This window comes from Brassica napus, chromosome A6 (assembly GCF_020379485.1).
Source record: "Brassica napus cultivar Da-Ae chromosome A6, Da-Ae, whole genome shotgun sequence".
NCBI lineage: Eukaryota > Viridiplantae > Streptophyta > Magnoliopsida > Brassicales > Brassicaceae > Brassica > Brassica napus.
Genome location: NC_063439.1, coordinates 10,014,519 through 10,033,331, shown reverse-complemented (window position 1 = coordinate 10,033,331; position 18,813 = coordinate 10,014,519). Strand labels below are relative to the sequence as shown.

The following is an 18,813-nucleotide window of genomic DNA, read 5'->3' as shown; positions in this document are numbered from 1 at the left end:
GAATATAAAATTAAACAAAATTAAAGAAGGATGCAAAAATTGTTATCAAAACTTTATTATTCATAGTCATTAATGACCATATATATGTTAATTATATTAGGTAATTTTGTAGCTTTTATTTAAAAAAAATACATGTTTTTTATATTTTGGGTTAATATAATATTTCTGGTAATTGAATTTGGATGATATATGGTGTTTTATACATCTTGTATATATGCTTTTAAATTGGTTTTCAAGTCTTTATCGAGTCTTCCTAGTCCTTTTGGAGTCATTACAGGTCTGGAGTTGCATTGGATGGGAGATGGACCAGCTGGAACAAAAGAGGCAGAAAACAATGCAATTTGGTGGTTTTCACGCAGAACAGTCTTGATGACTGTTCTGGATAGCGGAGCAACCCGAGTGACTGTTCCGAGTGAGTGTTCCAGCGGCAGAGATTTTTAAGGAAACTACAATCATTACGGGATTTGCCCTAATTATCCCTATTTTCTGTCCCAGCCGCCTGTGGCTTTGATATATCATATTTTCTGTTTCTCTTTATGATACTACGCCATTCTAGACAGAAGAAAAACCATTGGAGACTTTTGTGCTTTTGGATTGTAAAGGGAGAAGGCTCCATCTCTCTCACCATAGAGAAGATTATCCTGAACCCTCTTTCTATCTCTTTTATTTACATGAAGTATTATTCAGAATTGATTTCTGTGTTCTCTCTTGTTATGACTGAGTAGTCGATCTAGCTAGCCTAGGGTGTTAGGGTGTTAGATCGTGAGCTAAACATAGATAAGTATCCATTGATTGTCTTCATTCATAACTGCTCTTATTGCTTGCATTAAACTGGCCAGTTATTGTTAGATCCTAGGTTTAACCTATTCATTAACCGTGTAATAGGTTGCTAGATCTGTTATGAATGAGCATAGCATCCCTAATCAGCGAAAGTAGATATTAGGGTGTTTTGTGAACCGATTGGACTTGATTTTAATGTTCATCATCACGCCTTGATCCAAGCGAGAGCTTAGGTATTGAGGCTGATCGTTGAAAGGTGAAACACCACGACAGTGGGTTGATCTAGTATTGTGTTCCTAGTTCTAGACTAGTCCATTAATCAAACTTGAATAATTGTTTGGCTCATGATTGTAAGCGCCCGTTAAACCCTAGGTTAGTTTCTCATTAATCTGAAACTTAAAACCAATCTGTTACTTGCTTTTTACGTTACCACAAACTTTAAAACCCCCATATTGTTTTAGCTTGATTCTGATCCCATAAAGATAAAGTGTAAGATTTGGTCTCTGTGGATTCGATCCTAAAGTGCTACATCGACATACCATTCGATTGTGGTAGTGTGCACATTAGGTTATTTGGTGTGCGTATACACGTAATATCAAATTGGCGCCGTTGCCGGGGACCATCTTTTTACCTTTATTTTTCGGTTATTTATTTAGTCTAAGACCTCTAACTTGCCTTATCCTTTTTGTTGCAGCTAATGTTCCAGGTGCATGACCAGTAGACATACTCGGAGAAACGCACAAGGAGAGTTAGTTACATTTACCAACCAGGAGCTAGCAAGGTTAGAAAGAACAAATCGTCAACAGCCAAGGCAAACTGACACCACTATGGGTGATCACGCCAATCAGGATGATCTCGCTGCGGCTATGGCACTCATGCAGCAGCAGATGCAACAAATGCAGCAGACCATCCAAGCTCAGCAGGATGCTGCTGAACAGGCTGCTCTCGCGCAGCAGGAACAACAAGCGCAGACTGTTCCAATCGGGCAGAGAAACCTTCCGCGCAACATCCCTACTACGCGCTCTGCCATTATTCCTCCACTCTGCACCAGGCAGGACTTCGAGATCAAGCCTGCTTTGATCGGTCTAGTACAGAGAAAGGTGTTCTCTGGTCTCTCTACAGAAATTCCAATGGAGCATATTGAGAGTTTCGAAAAAGTCTGCAGTTTCACTCGCGCGAATGGTGTTCCACCAGATTACATCAGGTGCATGCTATTCCCATTCTCTCTTGATGGAAAAGCTGCACGGTGGTTGAACTCTCTCCCTACCGGCTCTCTCACTTCATGGGAACAGGTCCGATCAGCGTTCCTCAGCCATTTCTACTCTAAGGCGAGAACAGCTGCATTGAGGAACAAGATCACCTCCTTCAAACAGCTCACTGATGAGCCTTTCTGCGACGCATGGGAGCGCTTCAATGACTATCGCAGAGAATGTCCTCACCATGGATTTGATGATGATTATATCCTGGACATTTTCTATGATGGAGTGGACTGGAAATACCAAGGTGCTCTAAACTCTGCGAGCAATGGAGACTTCATGACTCAAACCACTGCTGGAGCGTTTAAGCTGATTGAGAACATGGCTGCTAGCTCAGCTAATAAGAAAGAGGAGAGTGATTGCTCCAAGAAAGGAAACAGTTCTGACGCCCAGAAAATAGATGAGCTGACTGCCAAGGTTGATCAGCTACTGAAAAACAACCAAGGGCACGTTTTCAGCATGGAACAACCTACGGCCGGGCATATTCAGAACCAGAACCAGCGACAACCGCAGAGCAATCCGCATGCTGTTCCAGCTACCGGGAACAGTCAACCAGATGAGCTGAAGGGTCTGGGTATGATGATGCAACAGCTGTTGCAGGGTCAGCAGGTTCAGGCCAAGGCGTTGAATCAGGTAACCACGGAAATAGACACCAGGATGGGCAACATGTTCACTGAGCTGAATAACAAGTATGACAATCTTGCGATCCATATAAGAAAGATCGATGTTCAGCTTGCTCAAACAGTTGAGAGTGTCAAGAGGCAACAAGAGACGCTTCCTGGAAGAACTGATAAAAATCCTAGGACTGAGCACTGTAATGCAATAGAGCAGCCGTTTGCTGAGACTGCTTCAGGCGCAGAAGAGAGAGCAGAGCAGTCTGCTAGCTCTGGAGTGACTGCTCCTAGCGAACCTGCTGAGACTCCACCATCTCGAGTCTATGTTCCCAAGGTTCCCTATCCAATTCCACCTAGACATCTGATGGATCCCATTAGTGAAGAGCAGCTGATAGGTTTTAACAAGATGGTGAGAAGGCTTCCTAAAGAACTTGCATTCGAAGATGCTCTGCAGATTCGTCCATTGCTCCAGTTCTTTAAACACTGTAGAGAGACTCAAGAGGAGATCAAGGTCCTCTATATCAAAGCACTGTCTACACCAGCATTGAAGGTATTGCCTAAGGTTGATGATCCTGGAAAGTTTGTTTTCCCATGTTCCATCGCAGGAACAACCTTCAAGGATGCTCTTTGTGACTCTGGTTCTTGTGTGAATCTCGTCTCAAAGGCTATTGTAGACGATTTGGGTATTGCTGATGTTGAGCGTTCTCAGCTGACCCTGACCTTTGCAAACTCTTCCAGAGCAGTCCCATATGGAACCATCCGCAGCCTTCATGTTCAAGTAGGGGAATGCATTGTTCCTGCTGAGTTTCAAGTTGTTGAGATGAACAAGGATCATGAGATGCCTTTAATATTTGGAAGGACATTCATGGCTACTGTTGGAGCAACCATCGATATGCCCAACAAGAGAGTCTGCTTCTCCAACATCAACAAGAAAGTTTTCTACAAGGCTGTACCCACCAGATCTTCCTCATCACACGCCTCTCGCATCTCAGTGTTTGATGTAGAAAAGCTGAAGGTTGTTCCAGAGAAGGAGCATGGTGATAAGGGTGAGAGCAGGCTGTTCTCTGATGAAGATCCTAGCACTGATCCTACTAAATTCAGAGGGAATTCAAGGGTGAAACAGAAAGTCCAGAAGAAAAGGATCAAGGGAGATCCTACAATGACTTTGATACCTCTCAAGTGTGATGAGAACTCCATTGAGTATGAGGTAAAGTGCAAGGGTACCTCTAAACCGTTCTCTAAAGTCAGAGCTATTCTCACACATGAGCTGAAGGAGAAAGGGGAAGCTGATGTGAAAGGGTTGTTGAGCAGGGTTTTGAAGCTGAACATGTCTGATTGTGGAGCTTGTTTTGGAACAGGCCCTCCTGCTCAACCCGACTGATCCCAGTCACCAAGTCAAGCTAGAGACTTAAACCAAGCGCTTGGTGGGAGGCAACCCACTGGTGAGTGTCATTAACATTAGGATTTTCTTTTTACTTATTTTTGTTTTTAGTTTGTTGAGTCTCAGGTCAGAAATCAGAAAATCCGAGACCCTTGACTGGAGCAAGCAGCTGGCTGCTCTCATTCCAGAGCATCCTTTACCGGAGCAACCGCGTCTTGCTCTGTCAGGCTGCTCCGCGCCAGGTAAGTATCTCGAACAAAAAAAAATGTTTATTCTTGATTTCACCTTCTCTCTGATTTATTTTCACACCAGGGACGTTGTGAAGTAAGTCTGGGGGAGGGTTTTCGTCGTTTACTAACTCGTTTCTTTCTTTTGTTTTTCTTTTGGGTCAATTTGAGTCAGTTTTTATTGAGTCAGTCAAAATTTTGTGGGAATTAGGACCTTATTCCGTGTTGATCACTAACCACCTCGTGCTTTAGTTATCTTATTCAGTGACCTTAGCAGTGGCGAAAGACACACATGTGGACCTGGAACACCCTGACATATCTCACTTGATTCTCCAGAAGTTCTCAGCCGATCAGGTTACACTGGGTAGACTTAACTCCACCTTACTTGAACCTAATCTTGACTGAAATTCTTTTTGTTATGGGCATTAGATCAGGGAAACGAGAACACACTCAGGACTTCTTATCCTTTTTATCCATCTTGCTGATCCTGAGTGGCTAGCTCATCTTTAGCTAGTTCCCACCCTGCACCTTAGCCTTTATTCCACCTTCATGCATTTGTTTTTCAGTGTCATATGTGCAGATATGTGCAAAAAGGTCGGAGAGGAAAGGATCAACGCAGCCTGCTACTCGTTACTGCTGCAGAAATTCAGTCAGAAAGGAGAACAAGCAGATTAAGGGAGCAACTGCTCCATAACCAATGAACTGCGCAAGAGCAGGGGTGGAGAACCAGAATGGTTGCAAAATCAGAACCACCAGTGGCACTCAGAACGATCATGTATTACCTCCTTCTTCGTCACATCACCATATCAGTCTTCAAAAAAAAAAAAAAAAAAAAAAAAAAAAAAAAAAAAAAAAAAAAAAACGAGATTAATGTGATGGAGAAGGGGAAGAAAGAAAAGAAACATGGAGCCACTGGAAAGGTCGAGCAAGAAGTTGGTACCAAGTATTGAAGAGTGTGTAGAGGAAAGTAGAAAGCAGAACAATCAGTTGCCTGTTCCGTCATCAGAACAGTCGCACCAGATAGAGCAAAAACGAGTAGAGGCTGTGGACATCAATGGATCTATCCTCTCTTGCCATTTTGTGTGATATCCTGCATCCTCTTCAATGAAATGGTAGCCCCTAAACACTTTTAACTCCACCATTAAATAGCCTGTTCCACACCTAGACCGTCTACCCTGAATGATGCCTGTGATGAGAAGCTCACGCTACTCTTAAATGAATGTAGGGAGTTCTGTCTCGATAGTGTTGCTTTTTCAGGTTTGAGATGAAGAGTATGGAGCCGATTTTTGAACAGCAGTCAGTGGGGTTCCGGTAAGGGTGTGTTGTCCTAGTTTTACTGCTTGTATGGTTCAGAGATTCGTGGTTAAAGTATGGTTGCTGAGAATAGGAGAGTTCCCACACTTTCAAACCTTTCTCCCTGTTCTTGATACTTGACATTGTTTGAGGACAAACAAGGATCTAAGTCTGGGGGAATTGATATATGGTGTTTTATACATCTTGTATATATGCTTTTAAATTGGTTTTCAAGTCTTTATCGAGTCTTCCTAGTCCTTTTGGAGTCATTACAGGTCTGGAGTTGCATTGGATGGGAGATGGACCAGCTGGAACAAAAGAGGCAGAAAACAATGCAATTTGGTGGTTTTCACGCAGAACAGTCTTGATGACTGTTCTGGATAGCGGAGCAACCCGAGTGACTGTTCCGAGTGAGTGTTCCAGCGGCAGAGATTTTTAAGGAAACTACAATCATTACGGGATTTGCCCTAATTATCCCTATTTTCTGTCCCAGCCGCCTGTGGCTTTGATATATCATATTTTCTGTTTCTCTTTATGATACTACGCCATTCTAGACAGAAGAAAAACCATTGGAGACTTTTGTGCTTTTGGATTGTAAAGGGAGAAGGCTCCATCTCTCTCACCATAGAGAAGATTATCCTGAACCCTCTTTCTATCTCTTTTATTTACATGAAGTATTATTCAGAATTGATTTCTGTGTTCTCTCTTGTTATGACTGAGTAGTCGATCTAGCTAGCCTAGGGTGTTAGGGTGTTAGATCGTGAGCTAAACATAGATAAGTATCCATTGATTGTCTTCATTCATAACTGCTCTTATTGCTTGCATTAAACTGGCCAGTTATTGTTAGATCCTAGGTTTAACCTATTCATTAACCGTGTAATAGGTTGCTAGATCTGTTATGAATGAGCATAGCATCCCTAATCAGCGAAAGTAGATATTAGGGTGTTTTGTGAACCGATTGGACTTGATTTTAATGTTCATCATCACGCCTTGATCCAAGCGAGAGCTTAGGTATTGAGGCTGATCGTTGAAAGGTGAAACACCACGACAGTGGGTTGATCTAGTATTGTGTTCCTAGTTCTAGACTAGTCCATTAATCAAACTTGAATAATTGTTTGGCTCATGATTGTAAGCGCCCGTTAAACCCTAGGTTAGTTTCTCATTAATCTGAAACTTAAAACCAATCTGTTACTTGCTTTTTACGTTACCACAAACTTTAAAACCCCCATATTGTTTTAGCTTGATTCTGATCCCATAAAGATAAAGTGTAAGATTTGGTCTCTGTGGATTCGATCCTAAAGTGCTACATCGACATACCATTCGATTGTGGTAGTGTGCACATTAGGTTATTTGGTGTGCGTATACACGTAATATCATTGGACCAACATTTTTTCAATTAATTTTTAAGTTACCACATAAGCTAAATTGACGTTTTAATTAAGTGACACATAAGCAGGATGTGTTTTTAATTTGTAAAAACTTAAAGTTACAACTTTTTAAATGATCCTTATTAATATATAAGAGATGTTTAAACATAAATTTCAACAACCATTTATTTTATTTTTTTGGTAGGACAACAACCATTTATTATAGATAATAATAAGGCAACCTTAGTAATTTTTTTTTCTTTGCTAAAAGGTAAATATTTCATTGATGAGATTAGAGAGATTAAATCGGGTCTATTTATGAAACAAATGATCTAATGACTGTTCAACATTTAACTAGAATCTAGAGATTTAGGGCCTGACTGGTTCAAACGCAGCGGTTGCGGTTGTGGGAGTTTGTGGATGCGGATGGGGGCGACTGGTTTTCCCGCTACCACCCGTAAACGCTGCTTTTGCGGTTGGTAACGGTTGTCGGCGGTTTGCAACAATCACTCAAATCACTCTAAACTGCTTCAAATCGCTCCGAATCTCATAAATTCAAAAGCTGGCTCCAGTTAGCGTTTGCGGTTGCGGGCGGTTGCGAGAGGGTAAATTTTTTTTCTTTTTTTTAAAACAATATATATACAAAAGTAAAAATATTTAATAAAAAATTTAAAATTGAAATTATGAAAATATTAAAATATATCTATTATATTTTAATTAAAATTATAAAATTCTATAATAAAAACAATTTCAATAAATTTTCAAAAATTAAAATTATAACTTTCTAAATATAAATTTTATATTTATTATAATTTTATGATTTTTGATATTTTTGTAATTATATTAAATGTAAATATTATTAATTTATTATTTGACTGTTACCGTATTTGTTAGTTAACAAGTCATAAGTCACCCGCAAACGCACCAATTTTTAACCGCAGTAGCAGTCGTACAAATCTCTTAAAACCGCTAGAAACCGCAACCGTCCGCATCCACAAATTCCCGTAACCGCAACCGTAACCGCTGTGTTTAAACCAGTCAGGCCCTAAAAGTATTGCATAGCGTAATTTTTTTGAGAATGTGTTATTTTTTCTCGTATCATCTACTTGTTTTATTTTTTCTGAAAATCTCATCTTCTTGTTTTATATATGAGTCTTTTCAACATCTTCATTAGATATGTTATTGATTGTATTTATTCTTATTGAGTCAGTTGTTTTCATTCATTGAATTAAACAGCTAATTTGAACGACTTTTATGTTTTTCTTAAAGTTGTTTGAATTTGATTCTTAGTGCTTAACTTCCATGCCCACTCGAAGTTGGTTCGATATTCTTGCTGTACATTTTTCGCCTTTCACTCACCTAATACAATACTCGTTATGTTTCATAATAAGTGTTATTTTTATTTCAAAATAAATGTTATTCTACCATTCCAATGTAACTTTGTACATTAAATTAATTTTACCCTTTTGAATAACCAATAAGCATTTATTTAAATCATTTTTATTTTATTAATAATACATTAAATAAGAATATATTAGTTTATTGCACAATTTTCTCAATTTCCGTGAAAATATCAAAAAAGACAATTAATATGAAACAGAGGGAGTATATCTTTTACTTTTAATGAATTTATTTTCTTTGCCCGAGAATTTATAAATTGTGTACATATATATATATATATATGTATATATATATATCAAACTGTTTAACAGTATTACATATATGTTTTAACAGTATTATATATATGTTTAACAATATAATTCATATATTTAGATAATTTTTGAAAAATGGTAAAATAAATGACATATACCAATATGATAAACCTAATATCACACTTCTCTAGTTTCTTTCTATTTATCACTTTCTTTGTTTTAAAAAGATGTATATTTTAAAATTTTATATATATTAAAAAAATATATGAAATTTTGATTACCATGCATTATTTTTTTTAACAAGATATTCTCCATAACATTTAACCAATAAATTTTTTAAACCACAATTATGTTTTTGAAATTTACAATTTTTAATTAATTAATACATTGAAAATGTAAAAGTATATATTTTTGAAATTTTTTAAAACATGGATCTTTTTGGATAAGAAGGATCATGTTTCTTGAAGAGAGCGCATAATAACACTTGCAATATGTCATATGTGTTTAGTTTAAATAGACACTAGATTTTGAGCCGCGCTTAAAAAGTGCGAATTTGTTTGTTTTTCATTTATTCATCGAAAACTAATTTACAAACTACTATTATTTTTGTTTCGATCCATAACAATTGAGTTTTTAGGTTTTTATCATTTGTTTCTTTCTCTTCAAAATATGGTATTTGTTCAAAATATGGTAGTTGTTCTATAATAATGTTTGAGTTTTAAGATTTGTTTTCATATTCGACTTAGATTCATGGTTGAACCTATAGACCCGATACATTGTATATAATCCGGTTCAGATTTAATGAAAAAATCGCTAATTAAAAATTCGATATAACCCGGTAAAAACCAAAAAACTCACTATTAACCTGCAATATGATATCATTGATCCGATAAAACAAAAAATATCTGATAGTATTTTAAAAAAAATTGATTAAATTACTCATATATTTTTTTAATATTACATTAATTAGTGAGTCCTTAGAATTTGATGAAATTTTATTATGTTATCCAAATAAAAAATGATAATATAAATTTTTTTTATTGATATGAAAATATTAGTTTATTTTCGTTATTAATAACCTATTATATGTTTGTGTTTTTATTATAGATTTAAAATTTAATTTTAAGATAGTTTTTAAAATATTCTTGAATACTCGTAATTGCCATATCAATATTATGTATAAAATGACAGTATCCATGGAAAAATGATATTCAAATATGTATATGATATATGGCATAGGATATATGATTTTGGTTTGTATTGAAAATATGTATAATATTCAAATGGTCTATTTTAAATATTGATACGTATATTTAAGAAAATAATATTTTCATGTTTGTTAATTTATTTATAGTTCATAATATATTTATACTTATATTAAATTTAAAGTGAGTATATCTTTTAAATATATATAGGTCCATTATTTATAGATCCATTTATGTGTATACGTAGGCCCAAAATAAAAAAACTTAAACGCTATTAATGAATTTTATTAATCTCTTGTAAAAATAAATGTATTTTTGAAAAAATTGTAATTTTCATTAAGGGTATAATTTGGAAATGATCATCTTTTAATGGTATTGATTCTTTAAATCACCATTATCTTCGTCTGACTCAAACTTACCTTATTATAATTCCTCTTTTATGTAGAAATCAGAAATCCATCGCCGAAGTAAAGTTTTTTGAACAATAAAAGGAATCATAGTTGAAATAGTTGACAGAAGGAAAAGTCTTCATTTTGTTGTATGAAGTCTTCATTTTGTTTTTGTATGAAGTCTTAATTTTATTGCTAGAAATAAAATCCTTCAATTGAGAAATAAAGCCTCCAAGTTAGACCCGTGTTGCCTATAAAGGCATTCCTCAAGATAATAGACTTTCCTCATCTTCTCTTGTAAACCCAATCAGATTATTTTCCTTTCTTTAGAAAATGCATTCCTCTTATTCTTTTTCTACTTCTTCGACTTGGATAATCTTAATCACATTGGCATGTATTGTGTTTCGTGCGTCTCTGTCCGATGCTCAACTTACACCAACCTTTTACGACACTTCATGTCCTAATGTTACTAACATCGTACGTGCCACCATTGTCAACGAGCTAAGATCGGACCCTCGTATCGCCGCGAGCATCCTTCGTCTTCATTTCCACGACTGCTTTGTCAATGTAAGATATTATTCTTCTTCTTTCTATTTCCTTGCTAATAATTCCCATCTTTTAAATATTTTAACAAATCAATGTCAAACTTAAAAACAAGTGATAATGGATAGAACTTTTAGGCTCAACACAAACATATGTTTATGTTAATACACCCTGTTTCAAATGAAAGATAATTTTGCATTGTTTTATGTTACAAAGTAAGTGTTATTTGCATTTTCAATAATTTATATTCAAATTTGTATTCAGTTTCATTGAAAATGCTACTTTGTGTCAGTTCTCTAGGCTTACACGTTTCTTCTAGACAAGATAATCAATATAAAACTTCACATTATTAGATATCATATATTTGTTTTAAGATTGGTAAACTTCTCTTTAGCTTGGATAAGACACCATAGTTTATTTCATTAGTTAAATTATTAAGCTGACAAAAGAAAATAATGTGTTTTTGCAAAAAATAAATAAATGTACGTATCGTTTTTCGACAATGATGATTGTTACTACCAGTTAGTTATTAGTTTCAGTGGTGATGCCCTAACATATTAAGTAATTAAGATCTCGGATTTACCGGACATGAATTATTTGTGTTACATCAATTGTTATTTATTTAGAAAGAGCATAGTGCCATACCAAACACGGTGTAAATTTAAGGTACCTCAATCATTTTATTAAGGTGTACAGAAAAGATATTTTATTTCTGTCAAAAAACTCCTCACACGTATATCCTGAACCAGGCAATTATTAAATAGTATAATATTAATACCAATAACATTTTGAAATGATCTAATCTAAATTTGTAATAATGGATTTTCTTATCTTTCTTATAAGATATTTTTAAAAAACTGGAACACATGTTATATGTCATCGAGTAAAATATGGTTTAGAAAAGTTTATCTCTCATCACTTGTATTTTTCATTATATAATAGATGTAATACATTGACTAATGATTTGTCAAATAATATTGGAAATATGAAAGGGTTGTGACGCATCGATCTTGTTAGACAACACGACATCGTTCCGAACAGAGAAAGATGCAATCGGAAACGCAAACTCGGCTAGAGGATTTCCGGTGATTGATACAATGAAAGCCGCAGTGGAGAGGGCTTGCCCAAGAACCGTTTCATGCGCAGATATGCTCACCATCGCTGCTCAACAATCTGTCACGTTGGTATGTTCCATTGATACGTTTGCTTTGATTAACAAATACTGTTCTAAATCTTAATATCTATCAAAGTCGTCACAGTCTATATAATTAGTATGGACTTTTCAACTATATATATGGTATGTATTCAAAACCAATCGACAAATATTAAAACGCGTGGTCCCTTGAAGAAAACTTGACATGTTTATAATAGACATTGACAGATTTAAATCTCATCACGAGAATATACTTGGTTGGATAAGTTAGTTTTTTAGATAGCATGGTACAGTAATAATCATATTTTTCAAAAAAAAAAACTGGAATTTAGAGAGCTTCACTTTGACTAACTAATCAAGGATTTAATGTTACATGTATGTCTTTTTCTATTTACACATGGGAATAATAAGAATAATTAATCTCTATAGCATTTGCAAAAAAAAAAAACAATTCTCTAAAAACAATAGTTATTCTGAATATAAAGGCAGGAGGTCCTTCTTGGAGGGTTCCTTTGGGGAGAAGAGACAGCTTACAAGCATTTTTCAATCTATCTAATGTTAATCTTCCTTCTCCATTCGCCACACTTCCAGAACTTAAAGACAGATTTAGAAACGTTGGCCTAGACCGTCCTTCTGATCTTGTTGCTCTCTCTGGTAATTTACAAAAACTTATTAAATATCGTTTGATATTTCTGTAACTATCGAGTTTATTAATGATCATATGTTTATTTTTTGGTTAGGGGGTCACACATTTGGTAAAAATCAATGCCAGTTCATTATACGCAGACTATACAATTTCAGCAACACAGGTTTACCTGATCCTACCCTCAATAGTACTTACCTCCAAACTCTTCGTGGACTATGCCCCCTTAATGGTAACCTAAGTGCCTTGGTGGATTTTGATCTGCGTACCCCTACGGTTTTCGACAACAAATACTATGTGAATCTCAAAGAACAGAAAGGTCTTATCCAGACTGACCAAGAGTTGTTCTCTAGCCCCAATGCCACTGACACAATCCCCTTGGTGAGAGAATATGCTGATGGTACACAAAAATTCTTCGATGCGTTTGTGGAGGCCATGAATAGGATGGGCAACATTACACCTCTTACGGGAACTCAAGGAGAGATCAGATTGAATTGTAAGGTGGTGAACTCCAACTCTCTACTCCAAGATGTGGTTGAACTCGTTGATTTCGTTAGCTCTATATGAGAATATTATCTCAGTATGTGGCTACCAAAATATATTTTATGATAAATAAAGTGCTCTCAAGATGTTACTTGAGAATATTTTATTTTAGATCACTAGCTGTTGTCTGTTGTGCTTGAAGACTATATAATAAATAAGTTTTTTTCTAAGTAATCCATTTTCTTCTATTTGTGTGCTTTGTAATTTTACGTTCTTTTGATGGAGATAAATTTTGATAAATAACCTCAAAATATTTTTCAAACATGTGCAACATCTCTTAGATAAACATATATCTAATCATCACTCTTCACTGCTTGTTTCAAATTTTTAATTCACAAAATTATGATAAGCAGAATAGACGTTGGTAATTTGCAGAACAGGAGAAGCGAAATCTATCTAAAATTTAATCTGGAGTTAAGGATACTGAAACATTGGTATATATGTCATATATGGGCATCAAAACTATACAACTTTCGTCATGTTAGTATGTTAATGGTTGCTCTATCTCTTACTTATTTTCATGTCTAGATCAAAAAGTAGATCTCCAAGTGAGAAGCATACCACCCAATGTCAACAATATAGATTAGTGTTGTTTTGGTTAAACTAGTAATAGTACTATTGATATGTAGTTAAGTCAGTTGTACAAGTCAGACTATTATTGCACTAGTTAAATTAGTAATAGTTATACCATTCGGCTGCAAAAGAAAAACATAACACAACTCAATTGCAAAAGCATACTGCAAATCTAAAACTTCAAGTCTGAAACACAAAATAACAATCAAGCTGAGTATAACATAAGTAGATGAAAGAGGAGAATAAACAAGGATTTAGATGAAGGAAAATAGAATACAAAAGAAGAAGATAAAGGCTAGATGTGTATGAATATAAGTTATCGTGATTGGATTTGTAAATGAAAATAAGTTGATAGATTAAAAATATGACTTAAATAAAGCATAACATAAGAGATCCAAAACAGAACTTTTTGGGTCTTGAACGCCACATGAAGAAGATTTGATCTCTATTGGTGATGACATCCTTAAGCTTCAGACTTTTTTGGAAAGTTTTTAGGAGCCTATCAATTTATGTTCTACTGTGACTTTAGTCCAAAGTTTTATTGTAACCCTATTTTAGTTCTATGGAGTTATTAGGTTAACCAATTCATTCATCTTTTGCTGTCAAAAAACCCCACTATATATGGACTGAATCAAAATCCAAGACAATGGACCACAAGTTTAGTTCCCTTCTGCTGGATTATCCATCACCGATACTATACTGTCCCCGCAAATGTATTTTTATTAAAAGAATATATTATTCTGTCTCTACGTTGGAGAAACTAACAAGGCCAAGTATTTGTGGGGTTGTTTCTTTCTTTAAAGATGAATGTTTTAGTGTTTTCACAAATATTAAAAAAACACATTAATCATGCATTGTTTTTAGAAATTATCAAATTCTAATGTTTTTTTAACTAATAATCTTTTGATAAATTTGATAAATTTTATTAAATTACAATTTTTTTTTCTTCAAAAACTTATATTTTAATGGAACTAGGGAGTACTTTAAGAGGTTGAATGAGAAAGAGATAGATTTGTCAAGTCACACTGTCCGTCCACTCTCACAATTTTAAGATGGATTTATTTTGGGGTACGTCAAAATCTTGATGCAATAGCTTTGCTAACGAATGAGTTGAAACTACGATGCTCAATTTGTGCAGAGTAAAACCCACAAACTTGAAACCACAATCACAGCGTCGAAAATCAATTGAATGCTTTATCCCAAAGATCCTACCCTTGTTCATGTTTGTCCCACAGAAAATGCATTTGCAGTTTGGATTTTGATTCATGGGACTGTTTCCTACATGCATCTTCATTAAAGATCACTACAGCATTAAGAAGACTCTTTCTGACTTGTTCCCTTGGGTTCCAGTGGTTTCGACTGGTTTGTTGTCGGGAATAATAGTTCTTTCATTTGTCCCTCTGCGTCTTCTTCTGATGTTGCCTGCGCAAGAGTTTTCATTGGCTTCAAATGTTATAAACTCCATAATAATATCAACTGTTTTGGTAAGCGCGGTTACTTAAACATCAAGAACAAGAACCAAGTAGAGAACTGATTTACCCTTGTCGAGAATGCAAACCGCAATGACTCAATCTTCGCTCCTGCGCAAAGCCTCAGGTCAAAACCAAGGGAATCTAACCCAATCAGCTTCACTTCCTGCAAAACAAAATATTCTCATAAAAATACAATTTACTGAAAACCTACAGAAACTAGGCTTTCTAAAGTCAAGGTTTCAGCTAATTAGTTACCTCTGCTTGAATACCGTAGTATCTCCAACACAGAGATCTAAGTGCTTCAGCTAGTTTATCACCAGACTCTTCTAAACGGCGTATGATTCCAGCTGATGCATGAGCAATAGCATCAGGCTGTGCTTTTCTGACATCTTCCACTTCAACTTCAGTCTATTCCAAAAGAGTAAAAGACACTACTAAGCATAAGACAGAAAAAGGGAACCGTGAGGAGGTTTATTGCAAACCTGATCCCCTTGTGCTGTAATAAGCTGAATTCTTATCATCTCCAGCTTGTAAAACGCCACCACTTTTCTCGTCTTCTCAGATTCATCATCACTATCTGCCTTATTAGTGTCTTCAAGCTTCTCCTCTAAGTTTTCAGCATTCTTGTCTCCCTTGGTACTTGTAGATTTGATGTCAGCAAGTTTCTGTTGGATATCTGAATAATCTTCCACTAAGATATGACTCAACAGTCCCTGGATGGCAAGGCCAGCAGACGGCTGATCCATCCAATCTACAGGATCATTTGCAGCAACCTAAAATTGCCAAATGCATTAAGTTTGTAAAATAAAAAATCACAACACAGTTTCTTCAGAAGATGAGACTGATGTTTAACCTCAGACATTCTCTTTGCAAAAAACATGGGATGACAGCTTCTCATTGTTTCCAGTTTTGCCCAGTCACCAAGCGATTCATCGTCATCTTCATCATCATCATCATAGTCATCCTCATCATCATCTTCGTCTTCATCCTCATCCTCTAGAACAGCAACCCATTCCTGAAGTCAAGAACACAGTTGCTAGTGAAGCATGCTAAGGGATGGCAAACGGGTTCCTCGCATAGACTCAATCTAAAAGGTGAAGAAATGAAAGTAGTTAAAACCTCCTCATCGTCTTCTCCTTCATCCCCATCTTCCTCACTGTCATCTTCTCCTCCACTTTCATCATCTTCAGTTTCAAAGTCACTATCAGACAGACCCATCAGCTCCAATTCCTTGATCATCTCCATCGTATCAAAGCCTACTATTACTTGCTGCAATGCAATGTAAATAAGATATTCATCATTTCATTAAAAGATTCTGAGATGCATGTGATATAAGTAGGATATGCATGTCATGAGGCAGCAACATACCACATAGTTGTTTTCAGAGGTAACAGACTGCATGACGTCCTCATCTTCCTTAACTTGAAAGTATAAATCTAGAGAGGATAATTAGACTCAATTTTTGTGGATTACATAATTACAGAGAACTAAAGATGATTAAACGTCCTCTTACTTCCATTCTGATCTGTTATGTAAGGTATATCTGGCCAGAGAATATTCTCAAGAATTCCATCACCAGTTGAACCAGTAAGCATCAAGGTTCCTTTATTGTTCACCTGAACATGACGACACACTACGGGAAATGTTAGATGCACAAAACGAATCTTGGACAAAGAATACAAGAGCAAGCAAAACAAATAAACGAGCTAACATGTGATTACAACAATGCATATATACTATTAAGGCATTGGCCCCTACAATGTTTCTTTACCACAAAAAAAAAGAGGTAGCTAATGAAGATTGAGAGACGCAGTATAACACCTCAATGATGGTTCTAGTAGTTTCTGCAGGGGAAAGCCTGGAATCTCCAGCGTTCTGTGGCAGAGAGGCTCTAATATCTTCTGAAGGATGATATCTTGACTTGCCAGTTTGCTTTTCTGGGTCCGAAGCTGAATCAACGTACTCGGCTGTGGCTTGAGTTCGATTCTTCTTCGGGTGTCTCTTTGTTAAATAGTCACTGTTGTACTTCAGATATCCACTCCTATAAAAAGTGCATATCAGTCAATTTCATTTGTTTCCCACACAAGGTAATAAGAATGTGTGTACAAATACGTAGGAAAAAAAAAAAGAGAGATGACTAGTCTCCAAAAGTCTTAATATCTTATGCATTTCATCACAGGTGAAGGATAACAGACATTTCCATGTATACTCACAAACACCTTAACATCAGCTAACAACGCAGGACCAAACTCATCGTTCCTAACAATAACTCAAAAGAAATGAACTTTAACTGGTTCCAAGGTCTAAAATGATAAGTTATCTAACCAATTACGCACTACAGTTAACATTCCCATTGACAAGAAACATACTGCATGGTGACTAAGAACTAATCGCTCTATAGATATGCTATTAAAAAAAAAACTATAATCGAACATCTTGATAAAAAGCTAAAACTCTCAGAACAAAAAAAACAAAACTCAAAATTTCTTTGGCAATTGGAGGAAGAAAGAAAAGGAAAGGTAAAGTACCAAGAAGCAGTATTGTTGAGACGTTGAGGGTGAAAAACGCGGCGGGACGCGTAATGGAAGCAGCTCACTCCCTCCTCCGTGCTCGGTGCAGGACGATACTCTGCGTATAACGAATAAGATAGCATTTTTCAGGAATTTAAATAAGAAAAAGAGGAAATTTGAAAGAAGGGAAACGGATATTACGGAGTAACGCCGCCGGCGAGGAGAATCCGGTGGAGAGACGGACGGCCATGACCGACTCAATCATCCGTAAAGATATTTTCTCTCTGAGCTCAGAAGCTAGCGAGAGAGAGAGAGGGATTTGCAGATTAGGCTATCTAGTTTGGGGAGCTTTCCTTACACTTGATGACGTGTTACTTTATCATTGGTTATCTCCCGAGAAGATATTATAAAGCTGTCTCAAAAGGTGTATTTTCATCTCGTCAAAACGCTGCGTTTTCTTTGTCATCTCTTTAACATATAAGTAACCACATACTGTAATATGTTTATTTGTTTATGTCATCATCCAAATCTTATATATTAAAACAGAAGCCACAACTTGATTCATGTTTTACGTGTGAGTTTTTTTTAAAATAAACTCTCACTAAAAGTCAGTTATTATTCATTTATTACTAATAATATAGATTAATAATATATCATTCCTAATATAACATTGACTCCTAAAAACCCGAATTGGTTAACAAACTCACATTAATTCATGTATGATATTTTTATTTGGATCATCATTTAATTTTTTTATTAAATATATTTTCTTAATGCTAATATATATTTTTTTAACTATTTAAATCAAAATATAATTTGATATCTTTTAATTTAAAATATAAATATATTTATTTATTTTTTTAACAAATGTGATGAAAAACATTATAACAATATCTTAATTATCAAAAAACTGTATATAAATATTTTCACTAATTTTGTATTTAGTAATGAAATTAATTTTATCATACATTAATATATATATATATACACTCAGTTATCTTTTATAAAATGAAAAAAGTTATATCAAATTTTACTATTTTATAGTTATATCTATCATTTTAAAATATAACATTGTATTTAACTAAATATGATAAAATTATTTTAAACTGATAAATTAATATATTTTATTTTCACAAATATTACAAATTTATGCTAGAAATATAATATGTTGGTAGAACTGGTTAACATTAGTAAAGTAGACAATTCATATAT

At 35.2% G+C, this 18,813-nt stretch overlaps 2 protein-coding genes and 1 non-coding gene across 3 annotated transcripts; 1 reads left to right on the top strand and 2 right to left on the bottom strand.

Annotated features, from left to right (window-relative positions):
- Window positions 1-2,120: 2,120 nt before the first annotated feature.
- LOC125576055 lies at window positions 2,121-2,227 on the bottom strand. The gene has a single exon (XR_007314588.1). It is a non-coding gene; the product is annotated as a small nucleolar RNA R71 (small nucleolar RNA).
- An 8,007-nt stretch (window positions 2,228-10,234) lies between these two features.
- Window positions 10,235-13,220, top strand: LOC106347437 (peroxidase 34). The gene is made up of 4 exons (XM_013786965.3): window positions 10,235-10,731; window positions 11,700-11,891; window positions 12,346-12,514; window positions 12,601-13,220. Exons 1-4 carry the CDS (start codon window positions 10,498-10,500, stop codon window positions 13,068-13,070), a joined length of 1,065 nt encoding a protein of 354 aa, XP_013642419.2. The 5' UTR covers window positions 10,235-10,497; the 3' UTR covers window positions 13,071-13,220.
- A 1,565-nt stretch (window positions 13,221-14,785) lies between these two features.
- Window positions 14,786-17,987, bottom strand: LOC106347436 (uncharacterized protein At3g49140-like). Its single transcript, XM_013786964.3, has 11 exons — window positions 17,803-17,987; window positions 17,620-17,719; window positions 16,913-17,132; window positions 16,605-16,707; window positions 16,460-16,527; window positions 16,211-16,360; window positions 15,945-16,106; window positions 15,574-15,864; window positions 15,347-15,499; window positions 15,159-15,254; window positions 14,786-15,041 (listed from the first exon to the last, which is right to left on the bottom strand). The coding sequence occupies exons 1-11, from the start codon at window positions 17,864-17,866 to the stop codon at window positions 14,931-14,933; spliced, it is 1,518 nt and encodes a 505-aa protein (XP_013642418.2). The 5' UTR covers window positions 17,867-17,987; the 3' UTR covers window positions 14,786-14,930.
- Window positions 17,988-18,813: the final 826 nt, after the last annotated feature.

What these genes read in the sequence shown, in the direction of transcription:
- LOC106347436 (XM_013786964.3), bottom strand. Translation starts at nt 17,866, where the DNA reads ATGATTGAGTCGGTCATGGCCGTCCGTCTCTCCACCGGATTCTCCTCG. An exon ending in CTCGCCGGCGGCGTTACTCC is followed by an intron (nt 17,720 to 17,802) that starts GTAATATCCGTT and finishes CGTTATACGCAG; the next exon opens with AGTATCGTCCTGCACCGAGC. An exon ending in CATAACAGATCAGAATGGAA is followed by an intron (nt 16,528 to 16,604) that starts GTAAGAGGACGT and finishes TATCCTCTCTAG; the next exon opens with ATTTATACTTTCAAGTTAAG.
- LOC106347437 (XM_013786965.3), top strand. Translation starts at nt 10,498, where the DNA reads ATGCATTCCTCTTATTCTTTTTCTACTTCTTCGACTTGGATAATCTTA. An exon ending in CTCAACAATCTGTCACGTTG is followed by an intron (nt 11,892 to 12,345) that starts GTATGTTCCATT and finishes CTGAATATAAAG; the next exon opens with GCAGGAGGTCCTTCTTGGAG. An exon ending in TGATCTTGTTGCTCTCTCTG is followed by an intron (nt 12,515 to 12,600) that starts GTAATTTACAAA and finishes TTTTTTGGTTAG; the next exon opens with GGGGTCACACATTTGGTAAA.